At 60.5% G+C, this 16,571-nt stretch overlaps 1 protein-coding gene across 9 annotated transcripts; it reads right to left on the reverse strand.

The window, feature by feature from the left end:
- Nucleotides 1–27: 27 nt before the first annotated feature.
- Kcnh4 (potassium voltage-gated channel subfamily H member 4) lies at nucleotides 28–16,181 on the reverse strand. Of its 9 annotated transcripts, none has more exons than XR_010048346.1 (18): nucleotides 15,820–16,181; nucleotides 14,114–14,347; nucleotides 13,875–14,021; nucleotides 13,638–13,765; nucleotides 12,687–12,930; nucleotides 12,360–12,517; nucleotides 9,765–9,972; nucleotides 8,917–9,108; nucleotides 8,583–8,782; nucleotides 7,183–7,432; nucleotides 6,415–6,659; nucleotides 6,067–6,105; nucleotides 5,661–5,980; nucleotides 5,352–5,458; nucleotides 4,256–4,329; nucleotides 2,609–2,923; nucleotides 2,151–2,231; nucleotides 1,449–1,646 (listed from the first exon to the last, which is right to left on the reverse strand). XR_010048346.1 is itself a non-coding variant. In XM_063251542.1 (17 exons), exons 1-17 carry the CDS (start codon nucleotides 15,893–15,895, stop codon nucleotides 1,413–1,415), a joined length of 3,171 nt encoding a protein of 1,056 aa, XP_063107612.1. In that variant the 5' UTR covers nucleotides 15,896–16,181; the 3' UTR covers nucleotides 28–1,412. The 9 variants fall into 9 exon arrangements, 6 of the variants coding, with proteins under 6 accessions (XP_063107612.1, XP_063107615.1, XP_063107617.1 ...); XR_010048345.1 differs by having other exon boundaries at nucleotides 2,151–2,289; XM_063251542.1 differs by lacking the exon at nucleotides 2,151–2,231 and having other exon boundaries at nucleotides 28–1,646.
- Between the last annotated feature and the right edge of the window lie 390 nt (nucleotides 16,182–16,571).

Genomic DNA, 16,571 nt, shown 5'->3' on the forward strand with positions numbered 1-16,571 from the left:
GTCCGAAGTGCGGGGCGTGGCCCCGATATCCCGGACTCCGGCGTAGGGCGGAGCCGTGGGTCCGGGGGAATAGGCACCGCCAACCCGGCTGTCGCGGTCCGGGAGGGGCCTGTTCGGTGCTCTCCCACCGAGACTGCGCCGGTGGCAGGCACGAGGAGCGCCGGCAGCGCGGTGACAGGTGTGCAGAGGACCGGTGAGCCCTACCCGGACCCCTAGGACCGGCCCCACTTCACCCCACCCAGAGCCACTGTGTTCTCTGATGCCTGCACCCCGCCTGGCGCCCTCCACTCGTCATGGAGATCAGAACCATATCTCCCAGTGCACGCCTGTACCTGCTCTTTCCTGCATCTCCCGCAGGGACTCTACGCAAAACCTGCAAGCAGAGGCGGGCGTGGTGGTGCATGCTTGTCATCCTAGCCCCTCCGGGAGGCTGACACAGGAAGATCGCTGAAAGTCCTAGGTCAGCCTGGGCTACACAGTGAGTTCCAGGCTAGCCTGAACTACATAGTGAGACCTGTTTTAAAAAACAAAGAGCTGGACGTAGTGGCATCTGCCTGTCATCCCAGCAATTGGGAGGCTGACACAGGAAGGTCACGGAAAGCCCAGAGCTACAGTGAGTTCAAGGCCAGTCTGAACAGCATCTTGAGACCCTGTCTAAAACAAACACCTGTATGGAATCAAAACCCACCTCAGAGAGCTGTGGCCTTCATCCCCTTGGACACTGGCCAACACCAATCATACATTTTGGAGTGAGACGTGAAGAATCGACCTGCCTGAAGAGACAAACTGACAAAAAGCTATGCCCTCACCTAGTTCTGTCTGGTTGTCAGGTTACCTGTTTCTTTCTTCTTTTTTTCTTTCTTGAGACAGAGTCTCTCTAAGTAATTCAAGCTGGAGTTGAACTCATTGTTGATCTCCAGTGATCCTCCTGCCTCAGCCTCTCAGGTTCGGGGATCACAGACCTACACTGCCACACCTGCTATGGGTCCCTGTTTGATACAACACCTCAAACCCTTCCTGCCCTGCTCTCCAGCAGTGACCGTCAGAGTGGAGTGGTTACAGATGGGAGAGAAGCCAGGTCTTGGGAGGCCAGGAAGGACTCCTAGCTGGCTCTCAGCTGGGGACAACCTGTCCTATACCCTTACCCAGCAGCAGCTCCATATACGTAGAGCTGGGGGTCCCCTGGGCCCATGTTTCCAGGGCTGGATGTGGACCTGCCCCAGGATGGGGATGAGGGGTTGTAATGGGCCTTTAGGGACTCATTAAGGTTTTTCTCTCAGCCCTGGGGCCCCTGGGGGTGGGGTGGTGCCCAGTGGACTGGCTGGCGTCTCTGCCCTTCCTAGACACAGCAGCAAGGCCCTGAGAGTGGCGCTGGTGACTGTGGTGTGGACTCCTCCAAAGCCATGGGGCTCTCAGCCCAAACCCCAGGAACAGCCAATGCTAAGGGCTACAAAAATAAAGAGTTTATTTCCTATCCAAAAGTGAGACATTGGGCAGAGGAAGGCAGGGTTCAGAAAAGCCCAGACCCCGAGCAGAGGGCGCTGAAGTGAGGGGCCCGGCTGCGGCGGGGGTGGGCAAGGTCGGAGCGATGCTGGAGCCTTCTGAGTTGCTGCCCAGCAGCAGGAGACACCAGCCTGAGTGACAGCCTGTAGAGACATGGACACAGATGCTGGCCAGCAGATCCTGGGGTAGAAACAGATGCTTGGGGCCCAAGAGGCACCAGCACAGGTGCCAAAGCCCTGCGTGCAGACCCTGCCCGTGGAGACCAAACTGCTGGGTGTTGGGAAGTGACCTGGCAAGCTGGGACTGCAAAGGGCCGGCAACTGTAGGTTCTGCCTAAAGGGGACAGTGGGCATCTAGGCATGGGGACATGTCCCTGTGACTCCAGTACTCTGGGAGGCTGAGACAGGAGGATCACCAAGTTCAAGCCCAGCCCGGGCAACTTAGCAACTTAGTGAGACCCTGTTGCAAAAAAAAAAAGAGGTGGGGATGTAACAAAAGTCAGTGCAAAATCCAGGGGTTTAACCTCTAGTGGTCCCCAAACCAAGCAATAACCAAAAAGGCCATCCAATAACAAGTAGTCACCAGTATTTGCCAAATAACTACTGGCTCGGGGTGCGAGCTTTGAAATCCTGAGGCAAAATTCTTACTATATTCCCAGGCTGGGCTTGATCTTGCAGTCCTCCTGCCTCTGCCTCCCAGAGTGTAGAAATTACAGGTGTGCGTCACCACTGCCAGGCAGAATACGGAATTTTAATGTGACCTGTCTTCTTTGTTTAATGTGGGCACCTAATCCACATTTTGGAAAAATGCAGAGAATGCAGAGGAGGAGCGGTCAGTGTGTTCCCTGCGCACACTGGGAGCCCCTCTGGCCTGACCCAGGGCCGGAACATTCTGGTTGCTCAGATGCCACCCAGAATAGCAGAGGTGCAACCTCAAGGTGGCACTGCCCTCGGGGTCTCCCGTGGAGAACCCAGGAGCTGGGACAGAGGGCCCAGGGTTCACCAAGCTACCTCCAGAGTGGAATTCCCTTCTGGGGACACAGAGTCCTGCCCAGGCTTTCATTCCAGGCTGCCCCAGGGCCCACCCACCCACATCCCAGTGCTACCTGCTCCAGGATCCAAGGAGGAGAGGAGGCAGGGCACTGTGTCCGCCCGGCCCAGTAGGCTCCATTTCCGTCTCTGCTGTCGGCTGTCTGTCTGTGGATGGCCCCTCGATGAGGGGGATGGGGGAAGTGGTTTGTAGAAGGGGTTAGGGTCAGAAGTCCAGAGAATCCAGAGCCAGCCAGACCAGCTGGTGGCAGCCGACCCCCAGGCCGAGGGCCCACCTCCTCCCCATCGGTAGGCGGCAGTATCCACTCCAGACAGGCCCGGGCCCCAGCCGGGGTCAGTGTAGCGTGTCCGAACTTGACTGGAAGCCAGGCCTGGTAAAGTTTAGGGTGGGAGGTGAAGCCTCCGGCTCTGGGGGGGCTCTTGGCAAGTCTGGCTGTGAGGGATGGGGTGCCAGGGTGGATGGTGTGAACCTCGTCTCCACTATCCCTGTGCTAGCCGGGCAGTGGACCTCAGCAAGCGTTGTATCTTGGAGACTCTGGGGAGCTCCAGATGCACATGGAGAGCTTCGTGGTAGCCGCTGGGGGCGATGACGAAGGTCTGGGGGCCAGGCTGTGGGTGCTGGGGGGCCCAGGGGACCCAGGTGGCCCTGCAGCAGCCCCATCACATGCCGAAGCTCCTGGCTCAGCTGAGACACCTCCCGGTTGAGGCGGGAAAGCTGTTGGGGACATACAGGGCGTCTGGCAGAGCCACAGCCCTGGGCACACACCCTTGTGGCTTGTAGAACTCCTCAGCCTCACCCCAGAGAAGGGTCCAGGCTGGACCCCTCAGTCTCCATTCCCTTCCTCAAGGCAAGGACATCTGGGCCCACCCCAGCTACATTCCAAGCTGTTCAAGCCCGTTTTAATGCTTGGGATTGAACCCCAGGCCTTGGCCCGGAGCTGCAACCCCAGCACTTGTGGACCTTTACTTTGAGACCTTAGTCTCACTAGTTACTGACTCACCCAAACTGGGTTTGAATGTTTAATCCTCCTGCCTCAGCCTTCTAGAGTGCTGGGACTACAAAGCAGGTGCCACCGCACCCAAGGGACTCCAATAGACACTCAGGTTTGGGGACCCTGACCTAAAGGTGGAGGCACTTCGGGAAGTGACAGCAGGAAGGCTTGTCCCTCATCTAGCAAGCAAGGGCTGGTCCTGCCCGGGCCTAGGCTCCATCCCTTTGGGGTGCCAACTGTTTATCAGAGCCCAGGGAAGGCAACTCCCTGGGGCGAGCCTGGCTGCACTATGGTGACAGACAACAGAGATCCTGGACCCTGGGAAGGAGGCAGAATAGCACATGGCCTGCCAAACCTGGGCTTGTCCCAGCCGGGTCCCCCAGGCATGAAGGCCTCTCCTGTCCTCTGCCACCATGAACCTCTGTGAGCTGTCCTTTCCAGGGCCAGGTGTAGGGGGCCAGCCCAGGCAGGAGAGAACCCCAGCCTTGAGATGGGGGTGGACAGGAGACCCAGGCTGGCCATGAGAGCCTTTCACTGGGAACTGCAGTGCATCTCACACCTCCGGGGAACATGTTTTACTGTTTCACCCAACCCAGAGAGCCTATGGGACTCACACAAGAAGATCCAGCCCTGTGAGGACTGGACCCCAGGACCGGCTCCAGAGCCCTCGGCCCTGCTCCTCAGGATGGCAGGAGCACCCACCTCACCTACCTCCTGGTTCAGCCTGCACACTTTCTCTTGCACCTCCTCGGCCTCAGTGGTCAGCGCCCAGCCTGTCCCGGTGCCTGCACGAGAGGGAGAGAGGGGTGGGGCATCTCAGCCCACAGCAGGGTGAGCAGGAAACAGGGTAGGAGGAACTCTGGGGTCCTGGACTGGGGAAACCAAGGCCCACGGGCTGCTGTGAAGGTCCTGGAGTTCCCCAGCCATGTCCCCTCCTCTACCCTCTGGGCAAAGCCTCTCAGCACCTGACCACAGCCCCCGAAGCTGTGTGTGCCCTGATGCTTTCCATGGCTGTCCCACTCCACAGGGCTCTCCTTTCTTTTTGCTTTTTTTTTAGTACTGGAGATTAAACACTAAACTACATCCCCAGACCTTTATTTAATATTTTATTTTGAGACAAACTCTTAAGTCGCTAAATTCCCTAGGCAGGGTTCAAAGTTGCAATCCTCCTGCCTCAGCCATCCAGAGAGTGTGCTTCACAGGTGTGCGCTGCCATGCCAAGGGATCTCTTTAAGAAGCAACTCCAGTGTCCTCTCCTCACAGAGTCCTGTCTGTGTCTTGGCTGGGGTATTTCCCACCTGATTTTAGACTCATTTATCAGGGTACACCATTGTTCCCAACACTAGGGAAGGGATCTCCCAAGGAGTGGGTCAGGTCTCGTTTATCTGTGCATTCCTAGCATGGTGATTGGCCATGGTGCCATGTGGACAGATGGGTGCATGAATGGAAGATGGATAATGGGTGACATGTGAAGGAAGGATGGAGGATGATGTATGGAGGGTGATGGATGGGATGGTGATGGATGGAGGGTGATGGATGGAGGGTGACGGATGGGAGAATGATGGATGGAAGGTGATGGATGGGATGGTGATGGATGCATGGTGATGGATGGAGGGTGATGAATGGAGGGTGATGGAATTGTGATGGTTGGAGGGTGATGGATGGGAGAATGATGGATGAATCATGGGTGATGGATGGATGGTGAGAGGATGAGTGGTGGGTGACGAACGGTGGATGGAAGATGGAGGAAAGATGGAGGCACAGATGGAGGGATGACTGTGAGCTGACATCTGCCACTGCCCCTTACCTGTGTGTGGGGTCTGTGAGCGGGGTCTTGGGGGCTCAGGCCTCCTGCTGAACCGGAAGGTGGAGGCCTCAGCTGTGCTGCCCGAGTCTTCGATGCCATCCACTACCCTGGGGATGGGGCAGTGCCCGTCAGCACCACGCAGGGTGCGTGGGACTCAGCCACGGAACGAGGAAGGGCAGTGGTTAAAGGGATGCGCTGCAAGCTGCGTTTAGGGGGTAGGGGCTGCAGAGGATAGGAAGAAAAAGCAGTAGTGGAAAGTTCTGGAAGCCAGAGGGGACTCGGGAAAGGCAGCAGAGGCTGGCGTCTCACCGGGGACTGAGGTCCGGAGGTCCGCAGGTTCCCAGCGGAGGAATGAGAAGCTGGGGGGGCTTCCAGGCAGCAGAGCCCCTGAGAGGGCCGTGGGGAGAGGGGGAGGCAGAAAGGGAAGAAGAGGAGGCCGGGGCGGAGAACAAGGGCAGCTCCTCGCCCAAGAGGCTGACTAGGGAGCCCTGGGGCTGGGCGGGGCTGAGGTTGGGCAGCAGGACGGGCCGAAGGGGCCTGGGTCCTCCCCCAGGCTCCAAGCTCGCCTCTGTTTCCGCGATGGACGGCAGGGTCTTGTCCGAGAAGGAGCCGAGGCTGTCGGAGCGGGGCTGCGCAGAGGGATGGTGGCATTGCAGGAGAGGGACAGCAGCCTCTCCCCACCACGCCTGCCCCACCTGCCTGGGCCGAGGGTTACCTGGGAGAGGCGGGGTGACCGGGATCCGCGGCCCAGGCCCTGTAGGACAGGAAGTTCAGCCCCGCCCAATGGGGCGGAGTCAGACACCTCCAACCCGGCCCCAGGTTCAGCCCTGCCCCATGGGGGCGGAGTCAGATACCTCCAACCTGGGCTCCAAGGAGAGGAGGGTAGCGAATGGGAGGCCGAGGGTGCTCACAGATAGGGCATGGGTGGGGAGGAGGAAGCAGAGTCCAGCGGGTCGAGGAAGGGTTGGGGCTGCAACAGTCTCCGGGGATGAGGGTGTCCCCTGGGCTCCCGGGGGGCTGGGGCAGTCGGGTTTGGAGAAAGCAATCTAGGGGGTCGACATACACTTGTGTGGCTGCCCTGTCGCAGGTTGAACGTGAGGTCACGGGGCAGGCCAGCTCGGAAGGTGGCCCCGTACTCGGGGTACAGCCGCAGGACCTCAGCCAGTCCTCGGCTGCTCAGCTGCTGCAGGCCACAATAGGTCAGGGCTTTCACATCGGCACTGGTCTTCAGCACGCAGCTTGGATCGGCTTCTGGCCCGGAATCCAGCCCGGGCTCAGGGATGTCTGCCCCAATTAAGTCCCCCTTCCCTGAGGGGAGGGATGGCGCAGTCAGCTGTGGCAGAGGGATGACTAGGAAGGGTGGATGGATGGACGCATGAAGGATGGATGGATTGGTGGGGGATGGTGGATGGATGGGTGGGTGGATGGGTGGGTGATGGTGGATGGATGATGGCTGGATGGCTAATCCATGAGGATGGTCAGATGGATGATGGGGGGAGGTGGCTGGTGGATTGGAGGGGTGATAGGATGTTGGAGATAGTTATGGAGGCCGGATCCAAGGCTCAGTGGAGATCACCAAGGGAGGTGAGACAAGACCAGTGGAGGATGACAAACGGAGCCAGGGAGACATGTATGGGTGTGTGAGGAGGGCTAGAAATGACCAGTGGAACCGGGTGACCATCCATGCAGCAGCCAGTTAAAGGGCCAGAGCCCAGAAAGATCCAGGTCATCGGGAAACAGTCGACAGAGCTGGGCCCATAGGGAAAGCGCAGTAGCCTTGGGGGGAGCTCAGATGGGTTGTGGGCAGTGGCAGGTGGTGTGAGACCCTCACCCAGGATGGCCAGCACCGTGCTGTCTCGCAGCACCTCCAGGGAGCCAGAGCACACATAGTAGTGGGCCTGCAGGGCATCCCCGCGGCGCAGCAGGTACTCGCCCGGGGCACAGAAGGAAGTCTTGATGTGCAGGGACAGGGCCCGCAGGCAGCCCCGGCTCGCTGCCCCAAACAGCGGCAGCTGCAGGATCTCCCGGTTCAGGTGCATGGCGATGTCGGCTCTGAGCTCTTCTGGGAAGTCGCGCAGTAACTGCATAAGGGGCAGACGTCACTCCACTGCACACGTGCCGTGCATGTGCAGGGCAGCACCTGTCCCCCCACCTCCAGGAAGCCTCCCACGTTTGCAACCTCGATCTCATTGGTTGTGTCCAGCTCCCAGCCTGACACCCGGAGCAGAGGTGGGGCTTCCTCCTGGGGCACCACATGAGCTGCCCCGTCACTCTCACACGTCCTCACACATCGTCGTTCTCAACCCCCCATAGCCCAGAGCCACTGCAGCGGATTAGCCTTTAACCAGGAATCAGGACACGCTGCCTCTCCAGGGGCCTTGGTCACCCCAGGGTTATACAAGGTCCTCCTAGGACCTTCTAGGACAGAGCATGTGTCCATGTCTGCATTTCCTACTGGGGCGGCCTCGACCACTCTGGCCTCGCCCCCTATCTATCCCGTCTCCTCCCTCAGCCTGGGCCACCTCTTCCTGTTCCTCCCCACCCCACTGTGAAGCACCTGTCACTGCCCACTCCTCCCTGCCTGGGCACCAGCTCCTGATTCCGGCGCCCTTGGGAGGTCCCTAAACTCTACCGCTGACCTCACCCATCCCTGAGCCCCACCAGCCCCACCCTCACCTGTGCTGCCTCCCCCTCCCCACAGTGCCCCAGCCCACGCTGGGCTTCCTTAGGGTCTTTCTTGCACCTAGCTGGAGACCACCCTGGGCCCGGCCATCCAGCCCTCGAGAGCCCCAGCAATCCACTCCCTCCCCACCCCCGGGGCTGCCTTCTAGGCTCAAGGTGGGCTGCTGGGCCTCCTGCCGCCTGCTCTGCAGCCCCTGCCCTTCTCACCCGGCAGCTCTGAGCCCTGAACTCGCTTGGCTCTGGTTCAGCTGCCAGCCCTTCTGGCTCTGTGTTCCTACATCTCTTTCTCTCTCTCTTAGTTTCACTAGGTAGCTCAGGCTGGCCTTAGACTCTTAGCGATCCTCCTGCCTCAGCCTCCCGGGTGCTGCTACGACAGAGTACCCCATCCCTGACATACTAGTCTCTGGAGTGGCAGGGTCCAGGCCTGAGCTGCCTCTGACTCCCGTGGTTAAATACAAAGAAAAGGGATTTGGACAGAGTGGGAGGGCGCATCATGGCTGCCTGTTCATAGACGGTGGTGACCCCAGCCTACCCCGTGAGCCCACCCACCTCGTCGGCGTCGATGCCGCAGTTGGCAGCCCACGTGGTCTGGAAGTACTCGAGCACACGCTGCTTGAGTGGCCGCGGCAGGCGGTGCACGCGCACAAAGTCCTCCAGATCCTTCACGCGGCGGTGGTAGAGCGAGCGGCGCGAGTACAGGCGCTGGATAATGGCGGTGACGTTGCCGAAGACCACGGCGTGCATCAGCGCTGGAGACAGGTGGGCGGGGCGTCACAGGTGTCCCGGGGGCTCTGCACACCCTCCAGGCCAGGGCTTGGGCCCCAGAGTCCCCAGCCAGAGCCGGGCTGGCGCCTGGCCGCTCCCTGCTGGGGCCTGCGCTCACCACCAACGAGCATGGTGCAGATGGAGAAAACCTTCTCGGCGTCTGTGTTGGCGGACACGTTGCCGAAGCCCACGCTGGTGAGGCTGCTGAGCGTGAAGTAGAGCGCGGCGATGTAGGCGCTGCGCCGCGAGGGCCCCGCCGAGCCATTCACATAGGGTGCGTCCAGCCGCCGGCCCAGCTCCTGCAGCCAGCCTGGGGGTGGGCGTGGGCCGGGTGGGACTCAATGGCACTGGGGGAGGCCTGGTTCTGAACCGCGGGGCGCTTGGGGACCTGGAGCGAGGCAGGAGGGTCCCCTAGGGCATGGGTTGGCTGAGGTAGGAAACGTCAAGGCTCGAAAAGAGAAGGTAGGCGGCCTGGGCCAGGAGGGAGGCAGTGCACTGCCACTCCGGGGCACAGAGCGGGCCGCGGCTGCGGAGGTGTTCGAGCCCAGGAGTGGGGGCAGTGCACGGGACTGAATCCAGGGTTTTCCACGGAGCTGCATCCCCAGTGGTTTTTTTAAAAACTAATTTATTTATTTATTTATTTTTGAGACAGGGTCTCACTATGTAGCCCAGGCTGGCCTCAAACCCATGATGATTCCTCCTGCCTCAGCCTCCTTGAGAACTGGGATGACAAGTGTAGGATACCATGCTGGTTAAGATTTTCTTAATTATCTCGATAATGTCCTTTGGGGCTGTGTTTTAGGCTGCCAGGTTTGCCCTGGGCAGCATCCTTCCGTCTGATCTCCACGGAGCCCAGGCAGGTTTGGGGGATCACTGGGGATGTGGGGGAACCTGAGAATCCTGGGGAGACTGGGGGGGAGAGGACAGGTGACAGGTGGGAAGCATGAGTCTGGGTTGGTGGCTCACCAATGTCCCAGAGCAGCGGGTTATTGGCCTCCATCTCTTGGCGCCCGATGACGTACCAGATGCAGGCCATCCAGTGGGCCAGGAGCGCGAACACCGACATGAGCAGCATGAGCACCACAGCGCTGCACTGTGAGTACCGCTCCAGCTTCTGCAGCAACCGCAGGAGCCGCAGCAGCCGCACCGTCTTCAGTAGGTGTACGAGGGAGGTCTGCAGAAGGAGAGGGATCAGAGCAGCTGGGTGGACACTCAGGAGCCCAGGCGGGGAGAACCGGGAGATGCAGGGGGAGAGGAAGGAATCAGACAGCAGCCACTAAGCATCCGTGATCCTCATAAAGACCAATGCCAGGGGTCTAGCTCTCAGCTTAGCTCCTATCCCTGGGGCCAGCCACGCACCAAAGCCCTTAGGGGGCGCCCTGCCTCAGAGCCTGTTGGGACAGTGCAAGACAGGGATCTGGGACCAGGGAGAAGCTCTAGCGAGGGCAGGAGCTACAAAAAGCCTGGTAGGGACCCTTCCTGTCAGGGGCTGAGCTTGGGTGGGTGAGGCCACTGGGGCTTCGGATAGAACCTTAAGGTGCATCTGGATCCCAGGGAGTTGCATTTGGGCGCCGTTCTGAAGAGCCAACCTGGCAGTGCTCCTTTGCTGAGCTGTATCCCCAGACTTTATGTTCGGAAACAGGATCTGGCTAAAATGCACAGTTGCCTGGTAGGTAGGACTGGAACTTGGTGCACTCTTGACTCAGCCTCCTTCAGTGCTGGGCAACACTGGCTATATCAGCACAACTGTTTTTTCTTTTTTTAGTTTTGGGGATTGAACTGGAGCCTTGAGCATGCCTGGCAGCATTTTAACACTGACTTACACCCCAGTCCTGAGATTGCTGTCTTCATTATGGTTATTATCATCACTGTTTGTTGTTACTGTTTAGAGATAGGGCCTCTTTATGTAGCCCAGCATGGCCCTGAACTCTCAGCAACTCTCCTGCTTTAGCCTCTCCAGTCCTGGGATTACAGACATGTACCACCACACCTGGAAATTACTGTTTTGTTTTGAGACAGGGACTCCTTATGAACTCACAGCGATCCTTCTGACTCAGCCTCCTGAGCACTGGGACGACAGGTGTGCGCCACCATGCACAGCTCTATGATCATTAATTCTTAGTTAGCCCTTCCTGGTGTGGAGATGAGAACACCGCTGGGTTCTGCACCGCTCCTGAACTGCCCTGTATTCTCTCATGTGGGGTGCAGGAAGTGGACAGGACGTGGCCCCAGTGCTCCTCATAGGCCTGTCTAGGGTTCACACCTGCCTCGGCCCCTGGCTGGCTCCAAGCCTAAGCCCTGCAGGGTGTCCCCGGCCCCTAGGCCCTGTGCCCTGTGCCTCTTGCTCTCCTCAGGCTGGAAGGTCCCCGGCCCGGCTACTTTGCATCTGTGCTGTTGGTACCTTGCCTTGCTATCACTGCCTGGCCTCTCTCTGGATGCCCAGAGGGCAGGTGACAGCTGGACCAGGAGCCCGGGACCTCAGCAGCCGCTGACTGTGTGGCCTTTGGCATACTTTGGAGCCTCTCTGAGATGACTCAGAGGCAGAGGATTCAAGACTCTTCCCTGAAGACAGCAGGGGAAACACAAGCCGGACTGCAGTGTGCCCCTGGGCTGGTGGTGCAGGTTATGCCCGCAAGGAGGGCTGGGGACGGCATGGTCAGGCAATTCCAGTATGGGGGATGGCTAGGGGTGAGTGTACACCTGTGAGGCTACAGGGCAGTCATGCACAAGCACACGTGTGTAGAGTGTGCACACACATGTGCACAGCCAGAAGAGGAGGCCTGCAGCCGTTGGCGGCTAGTTAAATCAGGCTGCGTGTAGGTGGTTTCCTGCTATATCCCAGTGCCGGGGAGGCACCAGGGAAAATGCTCCCCTCCATTCCCCACAGTTGAGGGGGTCTGGGGACACAGGTACAGCTGAGAGGGCCAGTGCCTACCACTCCGGGCAAAGCTGGGGGCCCTGGGTGAGGGTCAGGTCCTCCCTGTCTCCTTGGGACTCTGCACACAGCCTGGCTCCATGCCCGGCTACCTGGGCTCCCCTATGGCCCCGGTTACCCCTGCCTGCCAAAGTCTACGCACCCCAAAGCCCCAGCCCCAGCCATGGAGCCGCTGCACCTCCTGCCCAGGCTGCCCCAGCCCCTGTGTGCCAGGCTGCTTCTGCCCCCGGTCCCCTTCCCTGCCACTTTTGCCAGTGGTCTCCAAGCTTTTCCCAGCCCCCTGCCACAAACCTTGGCCCCAGCCGGCACGCCACACACTTCTCTGTCCCAGGGTCCCCTCGCCCGCCAAGGGGCTTGGGGGCTGAGCCCTTGTCCCTTCCTCCTACTGAAACCATGCCCTGAGTGGGTCCCAAAGACGGCTAAATGCTCATCATTTGTTTGCTAAATAGAAATGGGAAAAGCACCACTCTTCTGGCAGCTGCCCAAGCCGCCCCAGTCACCAGAGTTAGCTTCTGTTCATCTCAGTTTGCCTCAGACACCGGGGGGCGGGCTGAGCAACCGGCACCCACCCAGCCCAGGACCCCAGTAAGGCAGAGCGGCAGAGGCCTGTGAACGAGGTCACTCACCACGGTGACATTGAAGACATAAAGTAGGTCAAAAGGCAGAGCGGCAATGAGGTCCACAAAGAACCAGGTGGCCAGGTAGTGGAGGCCAATGGAGCGAGGCGCCGAGACCACCTGGCCAGACTGGGACACATAGGTGGTTCGGAAGTTCAGGATGATGTCTGTGGTAGAGAGGCCGTTCCTGGGTGCATGGCCAGGGGAACTGGGGCGTGCTGGGGGTGAGCTGTGAATAGGGGCATGCAGGGCCCGGGTGGAGGAAGGCTCGGCCCAAGAGGTCCCCACAGCCCACCCGCCAGGTCGGTCTGCGGCCTACGAGTCGGAGGCGCTGACCCAGGATGAAAAGCATCTCCACCACGATGTCACTAACGAGCGTGTGTCGGGATGCCGTGGGAGTGTCATCATCGCCCGAGAAGCAGACGTTGTAGGGAACAGTGACCGCAACATAGAAGGTGGCAAGGAGGATGAGGCCATCCCAGACAGCCTTGGGGATGCTGTAGTGGAGGAGGAGGCAGCGGGACCCCCCCACGGAGGCCACCTTGTACTCGGGCACCGATGGCTTTGGCTCAAACATGTTCTAAAGGGAGAGGGGTGTCGGTTGGGGACACTTGGAGGAAAGGGGAACCAGGGCTAGGGAAGGGAGGGCAAGGTATGATGGGGAGAAGGGAGAGGCGAACCTTGCTAGGGCGGCCACGGCAGGAGATGGTTTGTGAGAGAGACCAGAAACTGACTCCTGCCATGTCCTCCTTTCTGTGTGGCCTCGTTTCATGGAGGGCCCCTCAGGACTCACCCCATGTGGCAAGGAGATTCTGACCAACCAGGTAGATTCCTTACCTGGAGGCTGGCTGGCCTCTCCCTCAAACTCCCTGGGCTCTGGGGGCCTAGACAGGGCGGGTAGGTTGGGGAAGGGGCAGCTAGCACCACCGACCCCGTCTGTGGCCCTAACTCTCTCTGCCCTGGTTCGATATGCCCCTAGGAGGTGGCACACAGGCGAGATGCCAGGCCCAAGGGTGGACTTTCTCTCCCAAACCAGAGCCGGTGAATTCCCACCTCAGGGTCAAGGCTGGGTTACATGGCAGTGCTGCCAGCGCTCCAGCCATGTGACATCACAAGGTAGCAATTGGTTAACCAAGGAGGATGGGCACGGAGGCAGCTTGTGGGCATGGATGGGGCAGCATGGTACCCAGAAGTGGGTGGGCAGAGTGCAAGCAGATGATGGAGACAGGGCAGCCGGGGCACCAGAGAGACAGCCCGGAAATTGGGGCCCAACAGGACGGCACTCACATTACTGGTCTTCATGCCTCCCTGGCCCTGGCGACGGAAGTGGCCAGTCAGCTGGTGTAGGATGGTGCGGCTTTGCCTCTTGGAGGACCAGAGTTTGGAACAGGCTCCCCTCCTGCCAAGGAAATTTTCTGTGGGAGGAAGGAAGGGTGTGTGAGGGTCTCCTGGGGACAGGTGGGTCTTGGATGACACACTGGTCAAGGACTTCCAGCCTTCCTACCTCCCACAACGTGCAATTACCATGGCTATTGTCACCATGAACACCTGGGGGGCCAAGCCCAGGGCCTCCACTCTGAGTGATGTCCTTGAAGGAGAAGAGGAACAGCACAACCTCACCCATCTCGTTCTTGATTGGCATCATGTCCAGGAGGCACCAAAAGGCTGAGCCTGCAGCATGGCGAGGACGGAGAGGGTGAGCTGTAATCCCCACGTGCCTGGCTTTCCTCCAGGCTGAGAGAGTTGGGGTGGGTGCCACTCACCGTCCTTGCGGTAGAAGCAGATCTCAGCCCGGTGCTCCTGGTGGCCCTCCAGGGCCTTGTGTAGCTGCTGCAGCACTGGCTTACTGGTCTCTGGGCCATAGAGGAAGTGGCAGCTGCAGGTTTTCTGCATGACTTCGGTGCGGCCGTAGCCAGTCAGCTCACAGAAGCCGTCGGAGCAGTACACGATGGGAAAGCCCCTTGGGCCCTGTGCATTGGCCAGCAAGAAGTTGCTGTCTGTGGGGGCAGAGATCAAGGTCAGGGTTAGTCCAGGAGAGGAGCAAGCTCCCGGGGCAGGGGCAGTAGCTCCCCTGAGCTGTGTCCCAGAGCCAGTGGCTTTCCCTAATGATGTATTCTGAAGTCAGGATGAGAGGGAGCAAAGGGACGAGGACCCAAGGGTGCCTGTAGCTGAGGCCCAACCACTGAGGTATTGGAGAAGGAACCCTTAGGGGCCATGCAGGCCGCCCCTGCCATGGAGCTCCAGTGAGGCAGCGCCTCCGGATCCGCGGGCCATGACCCTAGGCACCTTGATGACCTCTTCTGGGCCTCAGTTTCTTCAGCAAAGTGGGAGAGGAAACACTTTCACGGGTGTGAGAGTCATGTCATTCACTTGGGAAAACAAGTCCTGCATGACAGCCACTGGGAATGGGCAGGATGACACCCTTCCCTCAGCTTCAGGGCGGCAGGTGGCCTGTTATCCTGTGACAGTGATCAGGTGATGAACCCGATGGCCTCACGCCCTTTTATTCTCCAAACCCACAAATTGCCTTAGTTTGGGGGGCAGACAGGGCTGAGCAGGGTCCTCATGCCTGCCTTCCGGGAAAGGTCTCCTTTCTAACACCCTTTAGTTGCCCTCAGGGATCTCATCCCAGGGTTGGACATCGGGTGGGGGAGGGCAGTGAGAGTGGGGACCTGAGAAGCCAGCGACGCCAGCAGCAAAACCAGGCTGGTTCCCTGGGTCCCAGCAGAGGGACTTGTGGGTTATCTGGGGACAGTCTCAAGTGAGGGATGGGGCTTAAAACACGACCCATGCTGGGGCCTAAGGAAGGTGACAGTCAGGGGTAAGCTTCGATGGGGACATGGGGTGCAGAGGAGGCCCCAGGTGCAGGCTCCTTCTTCCATCCCAGGGCCTGTTGCCTGGGAGATGGGTGCTATGGAAACAGGGAGGGGTGGGGGGAAGGGGTAGGCGGGAGGGCACTGGCGGCTCATTTCCGCCCTCGGGTACCGCTCCCCTCCTGCGCCCTGCGAGGGTTCCCGAGGGGGCGGGGGGGGGGCGCACTGTGCCCCAACAGGGAGAGGGTGTTGGAAGAGGAGGCTGGGAGGAGCGATGCGGCTGTCCAAGGTGCTGATCCGGGACCGCGCTCGGGTGGGCGACGGGGTCTCTTGGACGCTGGGACGCCCCATCCCCTCCGCCCCATATCGGTCACAGGCGCCCCACTACTTGGGGGAGCGTGGCTCTCATCCAAGCCGTAGGCTGCCGCGGTCCGATCTGTATCTTTTTCCCTGAGGCAGGAGAATTGGCAGGGTCCTCAGAACACTTCGCCACTTTGTCCCGCCCTTGGGCCTCAGAACCTCACGCAGGTCACACCCCCTGCCCATCCCAATCGCACCGGGCTCTGTCCTCTCGGCTGGGGTTCCAGGTTTGCAGTGGTCGCGGGGGTCCCTGGCCCTCGGCGCCGCCCTCGCGCGGCCCGGCCCGCCCAACTCACGCGTGCCGTCAAAGCGGGTGGCGATGGTGTCCAGAAAGGTGTTCTGCGGGGCCAGCAAGCCCTTCATGACCGGCATGGCCCCGGGCCGAGGCTCCACAGCGAGCCGCGCGGCGGGGCCGGAGGGGGCACCCCATGCGCTCGCTGCGCTGCCTCCGCTCGCCGCGCCGTACCCCGGGCTCTGAGCGCCCGGCGCCGCCGCGCCCGCACTTCCCGCGGCTCGGGCTCTTCCCCTGGTGGCCCGCGCTCGCCACGTGTCCCTCACGGGAGGGGCTGCCGGCGACACCGCGCCGTTCGCTAGCAGCCTGGCGCGGAGGGGCGAGGCTCGGCGGTAGGACTCGCCTCCTCCAAGGGACGGCTGCGCCCCAAGCGCGTATTGGGAGAACAGGGGATACGCCCCCGCTTTAGGAGGCGTGGCTTTGAAGGGATACATCCTCCTTCCGGGACGGCCACGCCCCCATGCAATTGCTCCGAGGTTGGGGCCACGCCCACCTGATGGAAGGGCGGGGATTGGGAGCGAACATGCCCTCCTTCCTGTGGCCACGCCCCCGAGTGTGGTTCGGAGGTGCTTCGGCGGCTCCGCCCCATGGGTTTCCCCGCACGCGGCCCACGCCCGGGCTGGCTCCTGGTGCACAGTGCCGCCTACCGGAGTTTGGGGATCTCGCGACGAGCAGGCGTCCTGTGCTCCCGGGAGGTCGTAAGGGTTCTGAGGAGGGGGCGGGCGTCACGCCGGGAGCGGCTGGAACCCCAGCCCT

The sequence above is a fragment of the Cavia porcellus genome, unplaced genomic scaffold (genome assembly GCF_034190915.1).
Source record: "Cavia porcellus strain 051 isolate PalLab524CR breed Dunkin Hartley unplaced genomic scaffold, mCavPor4.1 scaffold_6, whole genome shotgun sequence".
NCBI classification, from domain to species: Eukaryota; Metazoa; Chordata; class Mammalia; order Rodentia; family Caviidae; genus Cavia; species Cavia porcellus.

Coding starts and splice junctions, on each gene's coding strand:
- Kcnh4 (XM_063251542.1), bottom strand. CDS start 15,895: ATGCCGGTCATGAAGGGCTTGCTGGCCCCGCAGAACACCTTTCTGGAC. Junction 8,783..8,916: donor CTGCACCATGCTCGTTGGTG/GTGAGCGCAGGC, acceptor ACCTGTCTCCAG/CGCTGATGCACGCCGTGGTC. Junction 5,459..5,660: donor CCTCCGGACCTCAGTCCCCG/GTGAGACGCCAG, acceptor CCCCATCCCCAG/GGTAGTGGATGGCATCGAAG.